Source organism: Macrosteles quadrilineatus, unplaced genomic scaffold (genome assembly GCF_028750875.1).
Source record: "Macrosteles quadrilineatus isolate MER2022 unplaced genomic scaffold, UCM_ALF_1.0 Scaffold_6__1_contigs__length_79288215, whole genome shotgun sequence".
Classification (NCBI taxonomy): Eukaryota; Metazoa; Arthropoda; class Insecta; order Hemiptera; family Cicadellidae; genus Macrosteles; species Macrosteles quadrilineatus.
This window is the reverse complement of record NW_026542599.1, coordinates 69,759,855-69,787,347: the sequence shown is the minus strand read 5'-3', so window position 1 is coordinate 69,787,347 and position 27,493 is coordinate 69,759,855. Positions and strand designations below refer to the sequence as shown.

The 27,493-nt window shown below is 35.7% G+C and overlaps 2 protein-coding genes across 5 annotated transcripts in view; both read left to right on the top strand.

Moving 5' to 3' along the window:
- Nucleotides 1–27,493, top strand: part of LOC128996152 (zinc-regulated GTPase metalloprotein activator 1-like) — a 230,611-nt gene that overhangs the window by 91,242 nt on the left and 111,876 nt on the right. The window lies entirely within an intron of this gene.
- On the top strand, nucleotides 13,287–15,255 carry LOC128996158 (uncharacterized). Of its 3 annotated transcripts, none has more exons than XM_054421296.1 (5): nucleotides 13,287–13,612; nucleotides 13,718–13,837; nucleotides 13,923–14,366; nucleotides 14,451–14,642; nucleotides 14,729–15,255. In XM_054421296.1, the coding sequence occupies exons 3-5, from the start codon at nucleotides 14,292–14,294 to the stop codon at nucleotides 15,140–15,142; spliced, it is 681 nt and encodes a 226-aa protein (XP_054277271.1). In that variant the 5' UTR covers nucleotides 13,287–13,612; nucleotides 13,718–13,837; nucleotides 13,923–14,291; the 3' UTR covers nucleotides 15,143–15,255. The 3 variants fall into 3 exon arrangements, with proteins under 3 accessions (XP_054277271.1, XP_054277270.1, XP_054277272.1); XM_054421297.1 differs by having other exon boundaries at nucleotides 13,346–13,394; nucleotides 13,478–13,837; XM_054421295.1 differs by having other exon boundaries at nucleotides 13,287–13,837.

The following is a 27,493-nucleotide window of genomic DNA, read 5'->3' as shown; positions in this document are numbered from 1 at the left end:
AGTGCGGGGCTGTGATTGGTCGATGGATATTTAACAATAATTTGAGATTCAAAGTTCAAAGTATCATTCCATCTCTGGTCTCCACCGCATCATGTTGTCTCTGTCTGAGCTTTCAATTAGAACAATTTGCTCAAACGCCATCCTTTTACCTTATGTAAAAGAATGTGTTGATCTTCCATCAACGCTAAGGCAGGATGTTTTGAACTATCACAAGGAAAACTGCGGTTACGTAACCCTAAACTACTATGAGTCTTTACGAGGCTCTAGAAGTTGGTGTACTACCTGTGGAAGAATGGTTGGTCTTCCTTCTCACTTAAGGCGAAGAGGTAGCTTTGCGTATCCGAAGTTTAAAACCCCAAAAGAAACATGCCGCATTTGCATGGCTCCTTTATTCATCTTCCATAAAGCCACTTGTAAATTATGTAAAAACTAAATGTTTTTACTTTTGTTACTTGTTGTTATTTTTTTTAGAAAACATTTAGTTTTCTAAAAAAAGTAACTTGAAATTCTCTTTCTTTTTGTTTGCTAAAAAGGGAGAGGGTGTTACAAGGCGTCTACCAGTTTCGCTGGACTGGCCATGTAATGCTTAACCTGGGTGTAGTATACACGAGTGGTCTCAAACCCCACTCAAGCAAACAATATCCTATTTCAGTCTAAATCCCTAACTAAACACTTCATTACAATTTAGTATGTTGTTGGCAGGTTTTCGTCTGATTAAATCTTTAGCTGACAAACTATTTGTACTTGTTGTTTTTATTGCTAGCTTGATATTTATTTATTTAATGAGAGTCACTGATTTGTGTGAGAACCTTTAAAAACCCGTGCTAAACAGTTGTATACTTCATTTGTGAAATGGTTAGTAAAAGCGCTATAGCTGAGGAGCTACATAGACCTGCTAGGCGAAACTACCCTAGACGTAAAGTGACCCTTAAGGGATTGCATGATTTATATCAAGCTGATTTAGTTGAGATGCAGCCATATTCTAAAATTAATAAAGGCTATAGATATATTATGACAATTATTAATTGCTTTTCTAAGTTTGCATTTGCCATTCCGTTAAAAGACAAATCTGGACCAGAGGTAGCTAAAGCTTTAGATCCTTTTTTAGCTAAAAATAAAATGAAAAACTTTCAAACTGATCAAGGTAAAGAGTATTTTAACAAACATGTCAGCAGTTTAATGCGGAAATATGATATAAATCATTACCATACCTATTCTGAGCTTAAAGCCAGTATCATAGAAAGATTTAATCGTACTTTAAAAACTAAAATGTATAAACTATTTACTGCCAGAGGTAGTTATGAGTGGGTAAGTTTGTTATCAGGACTTGTAAAATCCTATAATAACACTAAACATAGGACTATTGGTATGAAACCGAAGGATGTAAAACAAAAAGATGTTAAAAATATATTAAAGAGAATTTATAGCGGACAAAGTGTTAAGCGGCAAACTAAAGCTAAATTTCAAATCGGTGATAATGTTAGAATTAGTAAAAACAAAAAGACATTTAAAAAAGGTTATCTACCAAATTGGACAAATGAAGTTTTTAAAGTGTATGCAATTAAACCTACTAAACCTGTAACTTATATATTGCAAGACTCTAAAGGTGATATATTAAAAGGTGGATTTTATTCAGAAGAAATTAGTAAATCTAAGACTGGTAATGTATATTTGGTTGAAAAAGTTTTGCGGAAGAAAGGTTCTAAATTATTAGTTCGGTGGAAAGGTTATGATAACAGTCATGACTCTTGGATTGATGCCAAGGACTTGGTGTGATAACTCTGGTGTTTGCGTAAATACTTCTTCCTTGAACTATAGGTTATGATAAGATTTGTTTCTGGGAAGAGATATCACTTGTTAATTAGCACATGGTGTGATGTCTGCTCGGTTCAAAAACTATATATCTCTCTGTTATCAATTCATGGTAATTAGTCAGAATGCGTGTTGTGAAGCAAGACGTTGATTTTTCTGTTTTAAATTTTGATGAATACATTGGATCAGGCATGGTTACACATCGAAAAAAACACGGTACATTATTACCTGACTCTATTCGCTGTATTATATCAGGACCAAGCTCATCAGGCAAGACAAACGTGTTGTTTAATTTACTATTTGACCCAAATGGATTAAGGTTTAAAAACATTTATATTTTTTCAAAGTCTCTATATCAATCGAAATACAGGTTCTTAAAAAATGTTATGCCTAAAGAAATAGGGTATTTTGAGTTTGGAGATAATGATAAAGTAGTACACCCTAACGAGGCTAAACCACATTCAATAATGGTGTTTGATGATATTTCTTGTGAAAAGCATGATAATATTAGAGCTTATTTTACTATGGGTAGGCATAAAAATATAGATACCTTTTACCTAGGACAAACATACAGTGCCATTCCGAAACAGCTAATAAGGGACAATAGTAACTTTATTATATTATTTAAACAAGACGAAATGAATCTAAAACATATATTCAACGATCATGTCACCACAGATATGTCTTTTGACAAATTTAAAGAGATCTGTGCTAAGGCATGGTGTGACAACTTTGGGTTTCTGGTAATAGATAAAACATCTGACCCATATAAGGGAAGGTATAGGGTAGGAATTGACAGTTTCGTGACAGAGCTATAATGGTTCGTATCTATACATATAATGATCTGGGAGGTTTTAATACCCGTCTTCATAATGTTAAATCAAACTTATGCTCATACTATTACAAGAATAAAAATAAGTTTTGTGGGAACTATTGTAGTAAAAAACCTCCCCACGGATATCAGTTTAATAGGAGATGTTGGAGACATAAAAAACCTAAGGGGTCTGCCATGATACCACCTGTAGTTTTACTAATGATTTCTGCTAGCGAAAGAACTTATAACAGGGCGTGCTGGCTAAACTTTATAAATTCCTGTGAAGTAAATAATGTCCCCTTAGAATTTGTAATATATCATGAGGATATGTACAATTGTACTGTAAGAGACCCACAAAATATGATATCTAGATTTAGACCGCTTCCTGAAATATTTGGCAAAGTCCGACCTCTGCGCAACTTACACGGCAGTATAAATTTCACTCAAATATGTAATGAAATGTTGGAATATGGATGTAAGATTCCATATGCAGCACGATGTATATTGCTAACAGAACGAACTATTCCTATAAGGTCTCCATTAACAGTCTATAAAAGGTCTTTAAATTTAAAATGCTATATCGACATTAGCTATAACGTTGCATACTCTAAAGTACCTGATAATGTTCCAATGACTTTTAGAAACAAACCGTACAGTGGTGTTAATAATCTCTGTCAAGGTCTGTATACTACAGAGTTTCTTAAGGAAGCTCTACCTACACTCCCAAATCAGTGTAAAAAGTTTGGTATTACATTAAACGGTGGTATGTATACTGTGACAAATAGAGTTTTATTTGATCAGTGGAGAGCATTTACAGGGTCAAATCCAAGTGAATTTTGGCTTCTTAACTCTTATCTATTGCAAAATATAAATAAACCTAGACCTTTGGAATTACTTAAAAGATTTATGGAGAAAACTGTTGAAAATGATAAATATACAGTAGCAGAAATACCTCAATGGAGGGATGGATGGAAACGAACCTTTGTATTTAAAAGTTTTACCACACAATATGTGATCCCGCGGTTTGATTTTAGGATGCAACAGTACTATAGAGGTATAGACTTTAGCACTGGGGTTTCACTAAGAAGAATAATTAAGTTCTTACGGAGGTATAAGAGGCGTGCACTATTCATTAGGCAGGTTGAATTGCCTTAAATGGGCTGGGATCGGTTGGGGGTTTATTATTCTACACTATGGTGCGGAAGAGTAAACATGTTAAGGCACAATTAATTGAGCTGAGAAATGCTATTAAACGAAAGTATAGAGCTTTTAAGGAAGGCACTGAAGAAAGTGATATTTTATTAGAAAAACAGTATAAGCCGATAATCAGTGAACTTAGGAAAAACACAGCAAATAATCTTGATATAAAAACTGAGCAGGAAAGTGTTAAAATGGAAGAACCTTTGGAAGAACCTATGGAGGAAGAGCCAATAAATTATGATCTAACTGAATCTGAAAGTGATGATGACAAATTCCTTCCATCTGGTACGTCAACACCAAGGGTTAAAGATTTGTCGGAATTGGTATCGTCTCCTGAGAAACTGGCATCCACCACTCAATATATAAATGAATACTTTACAAATCCTATTACAAAGGAATACATGTATATGTTTATTAAAGATTCTACGAATAAAAAGCAAATTGACTATATTTACGGACCCCGCTACGAGAATGACACACTTATGATTGGTGAAAAAGTTATGGATTTTGATGACAAAGGTAATATAAAGATTGGTGCAGTAAACTATGGAAAATCTAATGGATTGTATGAACTTATATTTAAAAGGTTACCTGATAGTACCATGTATAATGATAATGATTTAAGAACTTACAAAAGTATTCTTATTACTACAAACGCTCATAAGGAGGGTTATAGTTTTGATGGAAAAATTAAATCAAACAAAGGTACAAAGTATATGAAGATTATTAGACCTTTAATCTCTCAAGCTAAAGGTAAAGGAATGTTATGGAAGTCCTTAAAGTCACGTGATATCATACATTGGGATGACGTTAATGAGCTAGTTGACCGATTAAGACACATAGCTATGTCAACAGAAGCTGGAAACAGAGTACATGTTAATGAGATACTAAGTATTGTGGAGGAGCTAAGAGAGGCAGGGTACATAAAAGGAGCTGGAAACAGTAGGTATAAAGCATTACTATAATGACTATTGACAAGTTTGGACGTAGTTTGAAAGCTAGTAGTAGCAAGAACCTTAAAGGGCTTAAAGGGGAAGGTTTTAATTTAACACCAGATGGTGATTATGATATGCAAAATAAAAAGCTATGTAACTTGGCTTCTCCATTACAAGCTGCTGATGCAGCTACAAAATCATATGTTGATTATAGAAGTGTACCCTTTTCTGAAGGTAAATATGATATGCAAAATAGGAGAATATGGCAATTGGCTGACCCAAAAGTACCAACTGATGCTGTTAATCTGCGTACCCTAAACAAACTAAGTCTGAAATTAACTAAAAATAATTATAATGCACAGAATAAGCAGATCAATAGTTTAGCTGCTCCAAGTGTTTCTGATGATGCAGCAACAAAATTCTATGTGGATAAAGCTTGTGAAGAAAGTGTGACATTATTAAGAACTGATTTATCCATGCTACAATCAGAAATTGATGGTCTGAAAACTAGGCTAACAAAATGTGAAAGCCTTATAACAGATAACAAAACTGAACATGAGAAAAACCTAAGGAAGTTTGGAACTTATGTTTTTAACTATATCAATAGAAAACAAACTGGAAGGTCAACTGTACAAACAGATGACGATTACATAGATTGGGAAGAACTATTTAAACTATCACCAAAAGATAATTCCTCTCCCACAGAAAATATAGCTATCGCACACCAAAATGATGATACCCAACCACAAACTAAAGATGCATCCCAGCCGAAAAATAATGGTGATGAGGAGGAGGAGGAGGAGGAGGTGGAGGAGACAGTATTGCCTGAATTTCTCGAGGAAAGCATACTTGCACGTGTGCAACCATTTATGTCAAATATAGAAAAAAACGATAACACACCTTAGTTACTTGTCAACCATCAACGATACTGGTCATAATTATAGCTGTCTCTCAAGCATTTGCCATAAATGGCCAAGACCAAGACTAAAAACTTCAGATGTAAACAGGCGATCAAACGGGGTGGTAATATTGTTTCATCCGTTCTTAATAAAGCTATCGACTTACTACCTGTCGAATTGCATTTACCGGGGTATAATTATTGTGGGCCGGGTACAAAATTGTCCAAAAGGTTGGCAAAAGGAGATAAAGGAATAAACGGTTTAGACGAAGCGTGTAAGTCCCACGATATTGCGTATTCGAGGTACAAAGATTCTGAGCGTAGGAGACAAGCGGACAAGGAGCTTGCAGAACGAGCTTGGCAAAGATTTAAAGCTTCAGACTCGTCGGTAGGTGAAAAAGCCTCAGCTTGGGCTGTTACAACCGCAATGAAGGCGAAAACTAAGTTTGGGGGAGGTCGGCGAAAGAAGCGCAGTGTTAAGCGATTAAAAGGAAAAGGATTATACCTCAGACCTTATAGAAAGGAAGGTGCTGGTAAACGTAAAAATAAACGAAAGGGTAATAAAAAAAAAGCATCTCGGTACCATTAAAACCTCTTACTAATTATGATTTATTTAAGTATGTAAAATTGTTAAAAATTCCAAATTTTAGAGGGGTTTTTATGAGGGATAAACTACCAAATTTGCCTAAAAAGCACGAATCAGCCATTGTAAACTTGGATGATAATTTTGGCCAGGGAACACACTGGGTATGCTATAAAAAAGATGATAAAACAGTTTATTACTACGATAGTTTTGGAAATTTAAAACCACCGAGGGAACTAATCAGGTACCTAGAGGATTGTGAAATACACTATAACTACAAAAGAGAGCAAAGTTTCAACTCAGTCATCTGCGGTCACTTGTGTTTAAAGTTTCTCTGCAACGATGTTTAGTCTTACCGGGGTAACCAGTGTGCTTTCACACGAGCTTTCATTTCCTATTGATGTTACTAGTGGGGATTGGGAACTAGGATTAATAGAACTTACTACATATAATTCCATACCAAACATAGAAAATAATGTAAATAACAAGTTTTATTATGGTAAAGATCAAGTTATCACTATACCAGAAGGTTCATACGAAATTGAGGATATTGAAAAATATATAATTTCTAAACTGCCAAAAAAAGTAAAGTTTACATTAAAACCTAATAATAATACTTTAAAAGCAGAGCTATTTTGTTCAGAAGACATTGATTTTGAAAAGGACCACTCCTTGGGAAAACTACTTGGATTTAAAAACCAAATTTATAAAGCTAATAATCAGCATGCCTCGGAGCTACCTGTGGATATAATTAAAGTTAACTCAATACGGGTGGACTGTAACGTTACACGTGGCTCATTTTTGAACGGGATAGAGGACCATGTAATACATGAGTTCTATCCTGCAGATCCACCAGGCTATAAAATAATAGAAATACCGCGGAATGTTATTTATTTGCCAGTGATCAGCCAGAGGATAAACAACTTGACAATCTCCCTAAGAGATCAAGACGGTAAATTAGTTAATTTTCGTGGAGAAAGAATTTCAGTAAGGCTCCATCTAAGACGGAGTAATGGGTCTGCTATTTAGTGATTTACCTACAGTTCGACGATTTAGTAGTAACCAGACATCCAAAGGATTAACTTGTAAAAATATAAATTTTCTTCGCTCTCTCGGCTTCAAAGTAATAAAAAATGGCTCTGTTAGAGATAGGTCAAGCAGCAGCATATGATGATTTAATCACCAGTATGGAATTTCATACTCACCAACCATACGCATCTACTACTTATAATAATAATGATGAAATTAGAATTCCACTTCTACAACAGGACATAATTACAGCTCCATTTTACAGTAGTATTGTCATTCATGGTTCGGTCAGTGCTAAAAAAACTGACGGTTCATCACAGGAAGTATCACTTGTTAACAATGCAATTGCATTTTTATTTGAGGAAATTCGCTACGAGCTTTGCGGAAAAGAAATTGATAGAACAAAAAATGTAGGCATCACTACAACTTTGAAAAATCTCGTTTCCATTAGGGAGGAAGAGAAAAATACTTATAAGAATGCGTGTTGGTTGGGACCCGGTAAAGTTGAAAAAGCTAAGGATTTTGTATATTCAGTACCTTTGAAACTTTTGTTGGGGTTCACAGAGGACTATAAAAAAGTTTTGGTGAATGCTAAACAAGAGCTCATCCTATTGCGTTCATCCAGAGATGAAAATGCTGTATTTACCACTAATGAAGGTATGGTGACATTAAAAATTGATAAGATCTACTGGCGTATACCTCATATAACTGTAAATGATAGCCAGAAATTAAAACTGTATAAGTATATCGAGAAAGATCCAACTATTCATATTCCATTTCGGCAATGGGAGTTAATTGAATACCCAACCCTACCCACAACTGAGTCTATGTCTTGGACTCTTAAAACTTCTAACCAAACAGAAAAACCACGATATATTGTTTTAGCATTTCAAACTGGTAGGAAAAATAGTGTAACCAAAGACATGTCTCAATTTGACATTGCTGATTTACAGGATGTAAAATTGTATTTGAATTCAAACTTTTACCCTTACGATAATATCCGTGGAAACTCTTGTTTGTTTTATGACATGTATACAAGTTTCCAAAGCTCCTACTACGGAAGAGTTGGTTCTCCTATATTAAGCTTTAGTGATTTCACATCAAACTGTCCAATTTACGTAATCGACTGTTCTAAACAGGATGATACTATTAAAACCGGTCCTGTAGATGTTAGACTGGAAATTCAATTTAAAAATGCTATCCCTGCAAATACAAGCGCATACTGTCTCATTATTCATGATACACACTACACATACACACCAATCACTGGGGATGTGAGAAAGATATCTATGTAAGGGGTAGCATTGCGATCAGTTTAGGGTAAACATTCAGGTGGTAAACATGGAATGGCTTAGTGTTGAGTTTTATGACGAGCATAACATATTGCTTGGTATAGAGAAGGTAGACTGTTTTAAAATATATGCAGATATGAAAAAGTTTAATGTTCCCCATGGTACTAGTAAAATCCTTGTTAAAATTAGAGAAGGTCCTTCTATGTCAGATGAGGAGTCTTCAGAAGAGGAGGAGGAGGAGGGGGAGGAGGGGTTATTTTACTTTTCAGATGAACCATGAGTGGGTAGGGTGGGGAGGGTTAAGGGATGTAGGTTAAGGGTATAAGGAAAGTAGTTTAGTTGCAGAGATGACTTCACAGGAGACAGAGGTAAGTGCTAACGCTATAGCTATCCCTAAGGAGAAGGAGCCTATAAATCTTTTAACCGGAGTCTTTCTAAAGTCAGTTTACTTTCTGGACTCCGAGCTTACCAAGTGTGCGATAACAGGAATTGTTAAAAACCGTGATAGCAGTCTTGGGGTAATCATCAAAGGTAAAAGGGGTTGTGTTTATTGGTCATACGATTCATTTTGTCAGCTTTGTGATCGTTTCAACTTAATTACTTTAGCTCTCTTGGAAAAACGATCAGAAAATATTAAGACCGACGAAGGATCAAGTATCAAAGTAAATAACGTATTTGGAAATCAGTACGCGTACATTAGTGACGGTGAGCACTCCTTGTCCCTTAATTTAGTTGAGTGGAATCAGTTAATAAAGAATATCCCTATAATTTGTAGAAACCTCTTGGAATTATTTTACTTGGAAGTATTCATTAAAGATTTTATCGATCAAGTTTTGGCTGACGCTAAAGAACAAACAGACGAGCTACCATCTGACGTTGCTGATCGTCTTAGAAGTGAATTGTCAATATGGAGGCTGTAGTAGAGTTTCAAGCTTTTAAAGATAACAATGATAATTTCATTATAAAAGAACTGGCCATTGTTGGTGGTTCTCTAGAGTGCCAAATATTGTTTAAACCTCCCTACGGCTTTCATCAATTAAACTCTAAAGCCCAAAAAACCAATCGTTGGCTTTCTCGAAATCATCATGGTTTGCGTTGGGAAGAGGGTAGTATACCATTTAATGAGGGTTTAATTTCAGCCTTATGTCTCCCTTTTCAATGTATATATACTAAAGGTAGGGAGAAGGCTGAGTTTTTGAAGAGGTTTCATTCAGATGTTCGTGTAATAGATGGTCCCGCTATTGACGCTATGCCAGGAATAGCATGTTCTATGGGTGACCATAAAAAGTGTGCTGTACGTACTGCATACACACTTCAGTACTACTTAAGCCTTTCACTTTATGAAGCTGGTCAGTATGAGCTTGGAGATGGAAAACGTCTGGTCACTATTGTCACAAGAACCAAAGGAGCCCGAAGGGGTGATGACTGACAGCTTTATAATGAAGTTTGATCGGTTTTTGGACTGGAACATTTTATCCAATAAATATAATTTTTCTATTGATATGCTTAGGATTTATTTTCACAAAGTCAACTGGAGTCTAATTTTGAAGCGTCAAAAATTCTCAGAAGCCTTCCTTCGAGAAATGGCTCTTAATTTTGATGGGTGTTGGGATATTGTTAGTAAATATCAAAAACTATCCGAACCCTTCATTCATGACTATGCTAGTAAAGTAGATTGGGATTATATCTTGTTATATCAAGATGTAAGTAGCAAGTTTGTAGATGATCATTTATCGTATATAGATATTTCTTACTAAAAAAATCTTACAGATCATCTGAGGTGCGGTTTATATGCTCAACAGGCAGGCTTAAAACCCATAAGTCCACAGGGCATAAGGTTGATATAAACCTCAAAGAGGATCGCCACTCACTCATCAGGCTGGCGTAAAACCTGTAAGTCCACGGGGTGAGGAGGCTGGCCTAAAAACCTTAAGACATTGAGTCTCCCTCAGGCATCCTCAAATGTATGTGTAACCCCCTCAGATGATCTGGAAGATACAAAAAAAATATAAAGAAAAAATATCCTTTGTCAGTGGCAAGAGGGTTAATTGAAAGGCTTCACCAAGTAAATAACCCTCTACATTAGTCAAAGGACAAAAAAAATATATAAAAGTAAAATATCCTTTGTCAGTGGTAAAAGGGTTAATTGAAAGGCTTCACCAAGTAAATAACCCTCTACATTAGTCAAAGGACAAAAAAAATAAAAAAAATAAAAAAATAAAAAAAATATTGGGAGGTGGCATATTTGTTATAGAGTGGCCATCACCATAGACTGCGATGGATGGGGCAGTCTATCTCAGAGGGTGTAGACCTCCTGGGGATGCCTCTGAGTTAACAAAAAAAGAATGCGCTGAGACCCCTACCTCATGGGTGGTGTGGAAACGTGGGTCAATATCCAAGCAGATTAAAAGTTACATCACAAGGTGAACTTTGTCCCCCATTTTCCCTATTTAAGCAGGACCAACATCGAGATAGTCAGTATAGCAGCACCACTCTAGAAGTCAACATCATCTGCCATCTTAAACATTTACATCATTGTAAGTATGATTTATTACTTTTTAATATATTTTTTTTTGCTGGTCAATTTAATGTAAAAATTTTAAAATAACGAGTAAAACAGGTAAAATACAGAGTAAAAACAATTCAACTATATGGTCTCTTTGACACATTTAACAGTTTTTTTTTACTAAAGAATACAGCAGGAAAAGATTGTTTATTAATCTCAAATTGGTAATTTCAGATAATGGACAAACAAATGTTGCAAGAACTAGCTGTCCTCGAGGTTTATGACGGTCCTTCTAAGGTCCCTTGTAAGGACCTCACCGCCGCAGAGGGCTACCCCATAAACTCCATGAAGCGCACAGAGACGAAATACGGCCCATCCATCATGGTCGAAATCGTCATGCCAAAGGGAGAGACAGCCATCACTTTCCTCCCTCGAAGATTTGTCGACCAGCTGACAAACCAGCAGATTGACCGCTTCAACAAAGGCGGCTTCAAAATCCAATGTACAGGGATGACAGGGCGAAGCCCCAACGTAAAGTTCTTTATGTAATAAAAAATATAGAAAAATAAATGTACTATTTCTTTATTTCGATTGTTTTTAATATCTTCCCTGCTACAACCAATAATTAGAAGGTAATTTGCAAAATGAAGGGTAAAAGGGTAATGCATTAATTACCGCTCCAAAGAGCATTTAACTATTATATGAAGGGAAATATAAAATTTGCAGCTTAAAAATAATATTTAACTATTATGCGAAGAAAAATACAAAGATAGTTTAAAATTACATACCAACTTGAAAGATAACATTTATTTGACAAATACAAAGTTCTGCTAGCTAAATAGCATTAAGTATCATACAAAGAAAAATACAAAACTAGACTAAGGAAATGCCGAGGACAGAATAAACAACTCTCCATATAAAGTCATCAAGGAAATTGCAAATCATTTGGAGGTTGTTTCCACATAAATTAGCAGAGGAACAAATTTGGCAAGCTGTCAAAGAGATAGCATTGCGATTATTTTGAGGGTCAGGTCACTCTGATTCGAGGTTTTATCTCTGTATATATATCAGAGTCAAAAATTGAAGCCTCATCACTCTCTGTGAATATCTTCACCATGAAGTTTCTTTCGGTAGTGTTTCTGCTAGCCGGCCTTACAGCCATCAACTCCTCAGACGAGGAAAATCCTCCTTCACGTTCGGTAAGTCTTAAATATTAAAATTGCTTTTTTTTAGGTTTGTATACTTTAAAATAGTCAACTTATAATTGTTTTTTCAGGTTATGTATATTTTTAGTGCCCAAGTGTAAATATTTTAAACCACGTATAACAAGGAGCATAGGATGAGTGACGTTATCTTGAGATCTTATAAGCCGCCACATTCTTTGACGCAGCTGGAGCCGTGATTAACGACCTGTCACATTCCTTCACAGCAATCAACAACCCGTACAACCGATGATAATCACAACAGATTATTTTGAAATCAAAACCATAATTTTGTCTTGTGATTAACTAAATGTTATAATTTCAGGATAGTACTATATTGTCGTAATATTTACTTGTGCAAACATCCGGGAACTATATTACATTATTTGTATTTATCTTTTAGGTACCCAGTCCGGACATCTTTCAAGATGATGATTCTGTAAGTTATATTGAAAAAAAAAATACTTTTTATACTTTACATATTTCTTTATCTTTTAAAGACCTGTTTAATAATTCAGTTTTAATTTACAGGAACTATACGTATGTTATGACATAAAATTATTTCTACATTATATTAATTTGACACTGTTTTTCCAGGACGCCACTGTGGAAAACCTCGACCTTAATCAATGGAGACGTGTAAGTTATTATTTATAAGTTTACTCTTATAAACTGTTCAAAATACATACTAATCAAAACTAAATAGTTTCTACTTATAAAAATATGTTTTTATTTTCAGAATGAAATAATACATTTATTGCTTCCATTCAACCACAACAGCACCGGGGAAGTATATTTCACCAACATCAGAGGAGATTTGCTATCATATAGACGGCAATTGAATGATAACACTACCCTCAATTTATTTCCTCTAGAAGGATTTGCTCACATTTCCCAGGTAAGAAAACGGTAATAGAGTACGTTTAAAAAATCCAACATTTGTTAATCATTCATGTTTGTTAATTTGCTGTATTATTAATTCATATGTATTTTCCAGCGCCGTGCCAACGTAGAAATTCATAACATGAGGAGGTACAGTTATCCAACCCCTGAAACTGGGATTTACCCCTATGTCAGAGTTGCAACTGTTAACTCCATTGAGTGGACTCTAACTACACTGATGGTCAGTAGAAATCCTAGATGTATTTACATTAATTAGTTTTACTAGTAGAAGTAACTATTTTTATAACTTACAAACATTTACAGAGAGGTGGTGAACCAATTGACCAAGAACACCTTCAGTTATGGCAAGGAGATGTGACATCCAACCATACCGTAACTGAAACCTCGGAGTATTTAGAGTCCGAAGTGCGGCGAACGCAGATGGAACACATCATTATGGTAATTTATCAGTATAATCATTTACTCACCTTTTAACCATTCCTAATAGCATCCCATCGTAATAAGTAATTAATACAATTACTAATAACTTTTAATTTATTCCAGCTTGAGCCTGCACTTCTGATGAATAATGACTCCCATTTCACAAATACAAGAGGAAATATCCTCATATATTTAGCCAGAACAGCTCCACTGCCTCCAATCGGCTATCATCAGATAACCTATGTAAGTAAATATAACTAGCTATTATACATTTTCACTGTAAGTATATAATAGATTGTTGGTTTATCTTTTTTTTTTCCTTTTACAGTCAGAGGCAGCAGACCGTTTTGTTCAAATATTAAGATCTGTGAGTGGGGGTCATTTAACCATAGAATTCAGCAGCACCTATGAAGATTACTACAGAAGGCCACGTGATCCATTTTGGATACTCATCACACATGAGGTAAGACTAGTATCAATGTTCACTATTAAATAGTACAGTAGTATGATTTAGTACCATGTAAAATATTTATTGCATAATTTACATCATTTTGTTTTTCAGAATAACGGCAGAATTCCTGAAGGAACACGCTGGTTGTATTACAATTCGACCGGCGAAGGGTCCTACATTTCCCATGTATTTAGAGGGACCCCCGGACTTCTTAGTCGGATCGAAGAACAACACAATCAGCACCTGATGGATGCCGTTTCAGGCCTTCGACCAGTACCTTCTGAACCTGTTGCTGGACCATCCAGAAGGATAAATCCCACGGTAAGAATAATATAAGTTTAGAATAAATCTTTAGCATCTATAATATATGTATATTAGAATATTGATATATTTTACATTTTTTAGCCCGTGGATGACTTCGACCCGTCACAGGCACAGGGGAACGAGCTTCTCTCTGACGAAGTACTACCATCTTCACCTCGTAGTCCTTCGCCAGAGACCTCTTCTTCCCATACACTGCTAGAGCCCCATCCTCTCTGCCGGAGCTGCCAACGGGAAGAAAGAATCCTACGTCAAAGAATGGAGTTTTTTCTAAGGGTGGGTTTTCATCGCCTAATTTTATTTCTCTTACCCAACCATAACTAGAGACATCAACAAAAAAATAAAACTTGATTTGTTTTCAGGATATCGATGCCGACAGTGGTGACAGAGCTTCGTGGAGAGCTATCGGCCACCTCAACACCACTAGGACAGAACTAAGGGAGGTGTTGACATTGGCAGATTCCGCAATTGGAATGGCCAGCCGAGCAGAGATGGCAGAAGTTGCTCCAGTCATCTGGAACGAGATCCGGACGTCCTTGGAGCGGATCCTCGTGATGACAGGACAACAGATGGACGATAACATCATTCGAGGTCAAGAAACCCCAACCGAACCTCAACGGACCATCACCTGCCAGATCTGTCAGGATGCTCTCCCAACGATTGTGATTCAGCCTTGTCACCATACCCTTTGCCCGGCATGCGCTATTCGATTATACGTTTGCCCGTTCTGTCGAAAGACAGTAACGGGCAGAAAAAGACTCTATTATGACGGATGAGTTCAATTACTAAAACATAGAGTAAACTTTAAATCAAATTTCATTATCTTTTCTCATACCATATATTCCATTAATCACAATTTTACATTTTTTTAGATTTATAATTTTATGTTTATCAAAATAGATATAGTAAAATAAAAGATATATTGATAAATTTCTACTATTCAATTAACCTACCATTCCCTAGCCTATAAGTAGAGATTTATAACCAATCAGAGACGAGCTTATTTTCAACCAATCAGAGAACGCCTAATTCAAATATTTTTGTCCGTTAATTTCAATACCACAGTCACTTATTTATAACCAATCAGAAGCGAGCTTATTTTCAACCAATCAGAAAACACCTGATTCAAATATTTTTTTCCGTTAATTTCAATACCATAAAAGATAATTCATAAATCATAGAGGAACACCAAAGAAGTAATTAAATATTATTAAATTTATATTAACATAAGAGTACACAGTCTTCAACCCTTCCAAAAACAACAACCCCACCCCACCCCCCAACTCCAACACCCACCCCCAACACTAAATCCACCCCTTAAACCACCCCCAACACTAAATCCACCCCTTAAACCACCCCCTACTCTAAATCCACCCCTAAAACCACCCCTAATCCAAAAAACCACCCCTAATCCAAAAAACCACCCCTAAAACCACCCCTAAATCAACCCCTTCAATCCACCCCTAGGCAACACGCAACACACCAAAACTACCCCTGCTAGATCGGGGGACATTCTACTCTAAACGTTTTGCTGCCCCCCCTCCCCCTCCCCCTGTGCTCGCGGCGCAGCTGAACCCGTCTTGATTTCTTTAAAAGGATTAAATACGACAAAAAGCGGGCTAGCGGCATCTGGTGGATTCCTCGGACAGATTACGATGTTTATTTCCTTTGTCGCCGTCCTGCGCCGTTATCCGCGGTTCTTTTGGCGGGTTTGGCTCGTTTGAGCAAAGTGGCGGTAAAAGTGAACTCATGGTTCATCAACTCGATCGTAGGTTCCTTGAACATTAACACTTGGATTATTTCCTTGAAGAAATTTTGATATGGAACAATTTTAATTTGATGCTTGGTGATATATAATTGTTAGTTAATGTTATTGGAGGAATTATTGTATGTAATTCCCATAATGTTTAGAATATTTCGTCGACATTTCGAAATCTTGGGTCTGCCCTCGTCCTCAGGTGAAAAAGTACCTGAAATTAAACGAACGTTATTACACAAACTCTGCCTAAGCTAAAACATTGGATTTACATAAAATTACCATTCAAATCACTTGCTTTGTTTTCAAATTTTTTTACGTATCAAGGAATCTTCGAATCCCCTTAGGCACATTTTTTATCGCCACAATAAATTTTATAATCTGCTGGAAATTATTAATGAAGCCGCCACCTATAGTTTGGCCATTGACTTTATACCTACACGTAGATATAAAGTGTAGATATACACGTGTAGATATAAAGTCAATGGTTTAGCTCTTTGAAATAATATATTTTCTCGTCGAAGATACATATTTGTTTGAATCATTCACAGTTTTGATACTTGCCACTGTTACACTTTTAAACTTATTTTTTGCATTCGTTATGGCTTCCGAATATGATACCCATACAGTATGAATTAAATTAGTTTTATCTTCCCGTGCACAGTAAAATTCACTGAGGTTACTTCGTGTTAAGCGATAGTCAATATAACTACAGTATCTGTTTTGCATGTCCACTCATTGAAGGCGGATAAAGTTACTCAATTTTAACGCGCAACTATTTAATTTAATTAAAAGCTTTTTATTATTTAGTATTAGTTTTACACGTGTTTCGCAAGAGGGCAAGATCACAATATTGCCCCTCTCCTAACAAAATTTACGTACCTTGATTTAAATCAGCTGTTTGACGGAATAGAGAGCAAATCTTGGAAACCAATCAAAGCCATCATGGACCTTTGAAATCTTTGGGCAAAGTCAAATATCGAAACGAAAGTAGGCCTGCATGTGATACCTTTTGTTGCGTATACTACCTTTTTGTAGAACTTTATACAGTTGGGTAGATACGAATAATAAACGGTATCAGGGGAAAATTTAATTTCCCGCATTTGCATCTGAACAACGCTTATCATAACCTGCGGTGGAGGTTACTATATTTTATTGACAAAACCTTAAAAGTTGCAAACACTTTTGAACAGTAATTTTTAACAGCATTTGGTGTTATACCAATTTGTTTGAAGTTCAAAGCACCATAACATACTAAATTATTTGGTAAAATTTTTGGAATTGTGAAAATCAGAGTTTTCGTTATTTTGGGGGTTTATGTCATATTCACAATTAAAACTCGAAATTTCTTAAACAACAAAAACACCTGGATATACCATGGGTTAGTACTCACATACCAAATTTCATCAAAATCGGACCAGAAGTGTAGCTTGTAAGCTCTGTGCACTTCTACACGCACACACATACACACTTACATGGACATCTCTTCGGAAACCACTTTTTGGGTGATCCAAAACAAATATTTCTACCCAAAACTTGAAACTCGATAGTTTTGACGAAAAAGATACTTTTTCCATACACAATTTCTATACGTAAAGTAAAGTGTGTACGAAATTTTTACGGGGTTCTCAATCCAGTTAACAGTCCACTTAAAGTATACAAGACGATTTATTTACCTGAGTGTGAGGATTATATTACAGTTACTTTAAATAAAGACATTTTAGTTAAGAAAGTAAACTATTGACAGGCAACCATACAGAGACTCTATAATATAACAGTAATCTAATATTTAACAGAAATTTTTGCTTTTATAAAACTGCTTTGTAGGAGTCACCAATTGCTCAGCTGATTTGTACGAATCATCAATTGATCAGCTGATGCAAACGAGCCAATCAAGGGAAAGCTGATGAAACATTTACGTTTGGACTTTTACAAATTAATCACTCCCAATCAGCTTTGTAGTATGAATCAATTAAATGTCGATTTCCCTTTGAAACCGTCGCATCGCTATGCTACGCTTGTTTAACACTGCTCTCCGTTGTCTTTGTACATCGAAATTTTAAAAGAGCTGTATTTAAGCGTTGTACAGTGAAATTGTTGATAGATTCATTGATTTGAAAGGTCAATCGTAAATTTAATTTTGAGTGTACTTATTTGTATTAAATTACTCCAAGAATGGTCGTATTTAAAAATTTACTATATACTAATTCCTTATATTAGGTATAGATTGAATAAATGCATGAGTGAATAAGCCAAAGTTTACAGCATTTTTGTTGTTTATGTCTATCAAAACCAATCTGCTTTACTAATAAATACACGATAAAATAATACTCTTAGAAATGTTTTACAATAAGCACTTATAGTACATTTCCTGCCTAATTGCATGATTGCTACCATTAAGTGTTATTGGAAATCAACTAATTGCTTCAACAACAAGTCACAAAGTTAACATAATTTTTTACTTTAGTTTTAATTTAATTTAAACACCCTGATGAGAGTAAACGATCCTAAATTCCAAGATCTTTAATTCATAGTTTAATGAACTCCGACAATAATCCGGTTTTAACCAAAAAATATTTAGATACAGTTCGGGTTTTTAATCCAAATACTCGTAAATATTGTCACGTCTTTTAGTCTTGACATAAAAACAGTAAGATTCTACTATGGTATAGGTAAATTTACCGCTAAGTGGCTTCGCTCTAAAGATAATTTTCGAAAGGTTACGATAGAGTATGCACGGTCAGGCATATCTTCGAAACATAATTCTCTAAAAGAATACAATTCCGAAAATAATATGGGTCTGAAGAACTACTACAGAAGAACTACTCCAGGAGAATCACTCCAGAAGAAGTACTCCAGGAGAATTACTCAAGAAGAAGTACTCCGGAATAATTACTCCAGAAGTAGTACTCCAGAATAATAACTCCAGAAGAAGTACTCCAGAATAATAACTCCAGAAGATATGCTCCAGAATAATTACTCCAGAATAATTACTGCAGGAGAAGCACTCCTGAATAATTACTCCAGAATAATTACTCCAGGAGAAGCACTCCTGAATAATAACTCCAGAATAATAACTCCAGAATAATTACTCCAGGAGAAGCAATCCTGAATAATTACTCCAGAATATTTACTCCAGGAGAAGCACTCATGAATAATTACTCCAGAATATTTACTCCAGGAGAAGCACTCCTGAATAATTACTCCAGGAAAATTACTCCAGGAAAATTACTCCAGAATAATTTCTTCAGAATAATTACACCAGAATAATTACTCCAGGAAAATTACTCCAGAAGATATACTCCAGAAGATATACTCCAGAATAATTACTCCAGAAGATATACTCCAAAATAAATACTCCAGGAGAAGAACTCCAGAATAATTACTCCAGAATAATTACTCCAGAATAATTGCTTTAGAATAATTACTCCAGAAGATATACTCCAGAATAGTTACACCAGAATAATTACTCCAGAATAAATACTCCAGAATAATTACTCCAGAATAATTACTCCAGAAGATATACTCCAGAATAATTACTCCAAAATAGTTACTCCAGGAGAAGTGCTCCAGAATAATTACTCCAGAATAATTACTCCAGAAGATATATTCCAGAATAAATACTCCATAACATATACTCCAGAATAATTACTCCAGAATAATTACTCCAGAAGATATACTCCAGAATAAATACTCCAGGAGAAGCACTCCAGAATAATTACTCCAGAATAATTACTCCAGAATATATACTCCAGAATAAATACTCCAGAAGATATACTCCAGAATAATTACTCCAGAAGATGTAATCCCGAAAATTTACTCCAGAATAATTACTCCAGAATAATTACTCCAAAATAATTACTCCAGGAGAAGTACTCCAGAATAAATACTCCAAGAGAAGCACTCCAAAAGATATACTCCAGAATAGTTACTCCAGAATAATTACTCCAGAAGATATACTCCAGAATAATAACTCCAGAATAAATACTCCAGGAGAAGCACTCCAGAATAATTACTGCAGAAGAAGTACTCCATAAGATATACTTCAGAATAATTACTCCAGAATAATTCTTTCAGAATATTTACTCCAGAATAATTACTCAAGAAGAAGTACTCTAGAATAATTACTCCAGAATTATTCTTCCAGAAGAATTACTCCAGAAGAAGTACTCCAGAATAATTACTCCAGAAGATATACTCCAGGAGAAGTACTCCAGAATAATTAATCCTTGAGAAGTACTCCAGAATAAATACACCAGAAGATATACTCCAAAAGATATACTCCAGAAGATATACTCTAGAAATATTACTCTAGAATAATTACTCCAAAAGAAGTACTCCAGAAGAAGTACTCCAGAATAATTACTCCAGAAGATATACTCCAGAATAATTACTCCAGGAGAAGTACTCCAGAATTAATAATCCAGGAGAAGCACTCCAGAAGATATACTCTAGAATAATTACTCCAGAATAATTTCCAGAATAATTACTCCAGAATAATTACTCTAGAACAATTACTCCAGGAGAAGTTCTCCAGAATAAATACTCCAGGAGAAGCACTCCAGAAGATATACTCCAGAATAATTACTCAAGAATAATTATTCCAGAAGAAAGATTCCAAAATATTAAATCCAGAATAATTATTCCCGAATAACTACTCCAGGAGAAGTACTGCAGAATAAATACTCCAGGGGAAGCACTCCAGAAGATATACTCCAGAATAATTACTCTAGAATAATTACTCCAGAAGAAGTACTCCAAAATATTTACTCCAGAATAATTATTCCCGAATAATTACTCCAGGAGAAGTACTCCAGAATAAAAACTCCAGGAGAAGCACTCCAGAAGATATACTCCAGAATAATTACTGCAGAATAATTACTCCAGAAGATATACTCCAGAATAATTACTCTAGTATAATTACTCCAGAAGAAGTACTCCAGAATAATTACTCCAGGAGAAGTACTCCAGAATAATTACTCAAGAAAAAGTACTCCAGAATAATTACTCCAAAAGAAGTACTCCAGAAGAAGTACTCCAGAATAATTACTCCAGATGGCTCCAGAATAATTACTCCTGAAGAAGTACTCCAGAATATTGGTACTTTCCTGTTAAAGAGAACATTCATTATTATCGATGATTTATTTTCGATATGTTGATATTTTTGTTTTACTTCACGATTGGTATTCCTTTTATATTAATATCTTCAAACGCATTTAAATTACAAATTAAGAACTAACCTTGTTTGGGCAAAAATAATAGCCTATAATTGATTGGATTAGGACATGAAACTATTCTAAACTACCCTAACATAACTAACCAAACTTGCTGTATAGGCTAAGTTACCGTTTCAAAATTCCATTTGATAACAGAAAAGGCATATGGGGAATAGGCTATAACGGATTTTTGAAATGTTACAGCAAGTTTGGTTGGCTAGGTTAGTTTAGAACAGTTTCATTTCAATATAATATTTTTTTTAAATTGTTTGTTGATATTGAACAATATTTATTTACTGTATCCTATATCGTACTTGTCAGCTGATATGTTTCAATTTGTTACTAAATGACTATCCGATGGAAATTTCAGTCAAATATTCAGTGTAAAGTTCACCAAATGACGTAGCTATACCAGGTAAGATCAAGGACTATGTCGGGTGCCCCTCATTGTGCTCGTGCCCCACAACACTACTGACATGACTGGAACAGACATCAAGCTTCGCCACAATACCCGGGCTAATTTAATTTGTTCTGAAAGCCAGCTGCTTGCTTTTTTACCGGGAGGTCTCTTGTCAAAATAGATGTGTAATTTATTCATTACGGACGAGCCAGTTCAACCGTGGACTGGTTCTTGACGTTTTGCGACGTTGAATGGGTTAAGGGCTGGGTGGGTTTGTTATAGTTATAGTTTTTTGTTTGTTGTTTGAGCAAGGGTTACTTTAATATCGGTGTTAAGAATGTGCAGAAGATGTTTGCGAATAAAAATGTATACTTCATAATTATCCGCTCTCATTGAAATTTGGTACAAACAGGTAAATCTACGTTTTACACGAACGAGTTCGCGAACCAGCCTGGTCAGGGTTCCTAAAGAGGGTTTTACTTGGAGTAGAAAATTAGTTTTTTTTTTATTTCTGGCCCTAAAGAAGAATTTCCTAATTTCTTTCTCGGCCATTTTGTAGAGCTTAAAAAATGAGTATCCTTAAGTGTTTTGTGTGGTTGTTGGTTGCGGAGAAAACTCAAACTAGTAGACTCCCTCTTATCCGGACTCCTAGGGGCCTGAAGCAAGAAGCAAGCAATAATATACTCAATTATTTGTTATTCCAAAATGGTTTGGAAAAATTCCAAAATTTATGTTTCAAGGGATGAAATGGGAAAAACTAATTTTCACTCCATACAACAACCCACTTCACCTCTTTCCCATAGTCCGATCATGCTGGTTCGCGAATTCGTAGGAGGTCTACACGTTTGTATCAAATTTCATCACAATCGGATGGTTTTTGCTTGAGTAATCGTTCTAACGGACACACACATACAGTATACATATTAATAACAACTGTGCACATCGAAATTAAAATATTTATGAATTTAAACGGATGGTGTTTTTAGCTTCTCCCCAGAGGTTTTTGTTGTCCCCATCATTCAAATTATTAAGTAAATCGGTCCAGGGTCTAGACATAATAGATTTATACATAAACATTAAGACCCAGTCTTGCCGTACCGCCTATGGTGGGTGATATTACCTATGGTGGTAGTTTTTTTTTTTTTTTTTTTTTAGCGAATTTCCCATATAGGGAATAAGCTATTACCGTAGTACGTAAGACCAGGACGCGGGACCGATTTTTTTTCGTTTTGAGGTCCCTAGAGGCCAAAAACACCATCCGTTCAAATTCATATATATATATATATATATGTGTCCGTTAGCACGATAACTCGAGCAAAAATGATCCGATTTTGTTGAAATTTGGTACAAACGTGTAAACCTACGTTTATTCGAACGAGTTCGCGATCCAGCATGATCGGACCATGGGAACGGGGGTTTACGGGGGGTTTTATGGGGTAAAAATAGGTTTTTCCCAATTTTGACCCAAAAAACATAAAATTTAGCAATTTCTTTCCAAACCATTTTGTAGAGCTTAAAAAAACAAATAATTTAGTATATTGAAGCGTTGTTATGCGCCTAATGGTTACGGAGAAAATCCCAAAAAATTGTAAATTTTAAATTCCCATGTTATTCTTATGGAGAATAAGTAAACTGTTGTAGTTTGCTTGTTTATGAACATATTTTGATCAAATTTGGAAAATGTTTTTATTTCTTGCTAACTATTAACATTTTACAAAAAAAAAAACAAACAGTTTTACCCTCCCTGATGCAGCAAACCTAAGTACTTGTTAAACTAATTCTATTTAAATCGGGAATAAATGTTATATTTTTAAGTAGACATTTCAGAGTAAATCAAATCAGTCAAATGGAAATTCGCTTAGTCTGCAGGTTTGCTGCGGCGGGGGTATTTTAGTATGGTGGTAACTTCTGTAAGAAAAATCTACAAAATACAGTTTTAACATTCAAATGTCAATACGGACAGACGGCGCTCTCTCACAGATAACCTTTTCCCCCGACCACTTCAGCAGACAATAATGAACAAAGGAATTACAATACTCAAATGTGAATTGTAAATGTAAGCACTGTAGGGCGGTAAGTGGTGGGTATGGTGGGAGGGGTGGGGGGGGGGGGGTAACGAGGCATCATTATACCCTCTAGTTGGGGGGGGGGAGTCCCAGATGTGGCGCTGTGCAAATTGATGTTATTAAAGCTATCGTGAGCGGCTCAATAGCTAAAGCTACCCCATACCGACATGGTCCGAACCATTCGTTTTATTTCTGCGAGTGCAGTGTTTTTTAAGGACTTAATCAAGTTTAAATTTGTAATTACGAGGGGAGCTGTCCGCAGATAAAAATGTCAACCGGAATAAAGTGTTAAATGGTGAGGTTCAGGTAGTACCTTACATACTTTTAACCATTGTGGAAAGTAACTTTCAATTATAGGCCTACCTTAGGGATATGCCTCATAGATCTATAAAATGCATATTTTAGTTTAATCATTGGATTTAACATATGGACCAACACGATCCGGGTGACATTTAATTGAGTTTGTTTTGGCTTGAAACTGTCAGATACTGTATTTGCGAAGGTTTATGTATAAGAGTTTTGCCAACATATCTGAAAATATGCAAACCAACTGCTGTTCTTAATAGAAGAAGGTTTCAACTGAATACTATAAGATCCCCGTGCGCAGAACGGACACACAGCTAGTAAATCATAAAAATGATTTACCTTCGACAATCAGGTTACTTGTAGTAGCCTTGACCATTTAAACCCCATTTTCATAAACAGTTTCGTCTCTTGGTTACCATCTATCTGTGGTTAAACATTCCACTGAAGGGTCAGCTTTTTATAAAATTCTCCTTTCAAACCCGTATAAAGAAAGTTAGTCAGCATCACTGGATCTTTGAAAGTGAACTTTAAACCAAACGCTTAAGGGGGATTTAGCTGTAAATAACATAATTAACTTTTTAGTTACCGTTCGCAATTCTGTTACATTATAAGCTTAATTGTCCCACAAACGTCTTTGGATTTTGATAAAGGCATTTCCGACGGGACTCCGTACCGAAAAAAAACTGCTTTTATTCATTTTCAAATTTCTGCAGGTGTAGAATTTTTTTTTGAAACGGCTTCATTAATTTTAAATTTAAGCAAGCAAAGTTCGTGTTATGCGGCCCTTTTGTACACTAATTGATCATAAAGGAAAAAAACAAAAAAACACGATTGAAATGGGAATTAAATTACATTGTATTACTAGCTGCTGTAGTACCCGTGCTTCGCAACGGGAAGAACATTCAGTTTCGAAGAATGGGCGTGGAAACATTAGCTCTCTTAATTTTGTTAAAATTACAATATTGTCTTTGTTTTGAAAAACATCTATGTACGATACGGCATAATCCAAACCCATTAATCCAAACATTGGAATTGTGCAGTTCGAATTGATAAACAAATACCCCCGCTGCAGCAAACCTGCAAACTAAGCGAATTCCTATTTGCCTGATTTGCTTTTCACAAATTTATGTGTAGCATTAACGCGTATCTATATTTGCTGCCAAAGGGTAGGGTAATAATGTGTTTAGTTGAATATAATTTGAATAAATTAATTTGCTAAGTTTTATCCAAATATATCCATAACCAAACAAACTACAATAATTAACCTATCCCCCCTAAGAATAACATGGGGTTTGTAGTCGTCTAACTACATATGGTGTATTTTCTCATATCTAACTCTTTTATATCTTTTAATTTACTTCTTACAATATAATTGAAAATCTAACACAATTGTTATACCCTTGTATATTAGTTATAGACCGAAACGAAATAATAATAACAACCTCATAAAAAGTAACTTGCGAGGGCAAGGCTATTACGAAATGTCATAAACATTCGGGAAATCCTCCATCGACGATAATGTCGGGGACGATGGTTGTCAGTAGTACCAACGACGGCGATGATGGGACAATATTGAGGCAAGGTTGGCACCACTACAGTTGTCGGCGTGCCTGGGCGAACTCGGCGCTGTTATGGACCAATTCCAGCATTCTTTTGATTTACCGACGTATAACAACGGTTTAGTGGCGGATTATTGCTTTGCCGACGAACAACTGGATTATATTGTGATCTGGAAATGTTTATTAAATTTTCGTGTTTGAATGTTGAACGTGAATGATTATTGATGTGAATGGCTACATAGTGTTAACTATGGGGAATGCCAAGCTCTAGTAACCCTATATACCTAGTTATGGGAGATGTGAATATCTAAAGACCGAATATACCTAATGATGGTGAACGGGTAACTGCTTAAGGACCTAATGATGAGAAGTGCGAATGTCTAAGGACCCAAAATACCTAATAATGGAAAGTGAGAATGTCTAAGGACTCCATATACCTAAAATGATTAGAGGGGTGAATTTCTAAAGACCCCATATATCTAATTATGGAATGTGTGAATATCTATGGACCCCAAATACCAAATGATTGAAAATGTGAATGTATTAGGACCCCTTATGCCTGATGATGGGAGATTTGACTGAGAACCACACATCTGATGGGTAGTGTGCATGTATATCTATCGATGAGAGATATAAATGTCTAAAGACTTCATAGTTCTAAGGATTGAAAATGTGAATGGCTAAGTACCCGTCAGACGCAATGATGGAAATAGTGTGAAGGTCTAAGGACCCCATATACCTAATGATGGGAGATATGTGAATGTCTAGGGACCCCATATTCATAATGATGGGGAATGTGGATGTGTAAGGACCCCATACCTAATGATGGGAAGTGTGAATGTCAAAGGACCCCATACCATGGGGAGGGTGAATGTATATCTAATGATGGGAGATATAAATGTCTAAGGACCCCAAAGTCCTAAGGATTGGAAATGTGAATGGCTAAGTACCCGTCAGACGCAACGATGGGAAGTGTGAAGGCCCAAGACCCCCTGCAGGACCCAGTCGATCGATGTGCATTGTAGCTGGAGGGCGGAATTAAGTTGTTTTGCGGTAAATTTAGCTAAACCCCACGGAGGGTGAAGCTTGATCACGGCCACCTGGACCATAGAAACTGACACAGACTGTATCTACCACAACAGAGTGTTGGAGGACCAGACACGGAATAGGTTCAGTCTTCTATATGAATTATGTATGACAATAATTATATAAATTGTGTGTCATTGAATTTATTGGTCAGTTTCCATGGAAACAAGGAAGAAATTACTATTTTTACAATTGCTGATATGGGGACGAATTCGGGTGTATATTTAACCGCTTATCTAAAAATGATTTATTGAGCGGAGCGAGCGAAGCGAGCGAAGCTCTTATACGTCGACTCTTATGCATTTCGTAATACGCAAACTCCTCCTAGACGGCTGAATCAATCGTTTTCAAATTTTGCATGGTGATAGACCATATCGGTGAGTGCCAACATCTATATGGCGTTAAAAAAGTCTCTAAGGAATCCGCCCCACTGGGTCTCAAAGTTTCAATGTAATTCTTATGGAAGCAATATTTGACACATAAACAAAGACATATGATCAGCTGTTGACTTTTAAATGCAGTAGATAAAGAAATAGCTGATAGCATTAATCCACAGATATTAGAACAAAAACGGTATGGATCATAAATATAATCAAATTACGACACTAGCTTGAGGTCCGTGACGTAGGAAGTGGTGAAGGAAGTAGTAAGGGTGAGCAGTCTGGAGTGCGGAAACTGTTTATGACCATTAGATTTAGGTATCCGCAAACCTAAAACTCTATGGGAAGGGAGGAAAAC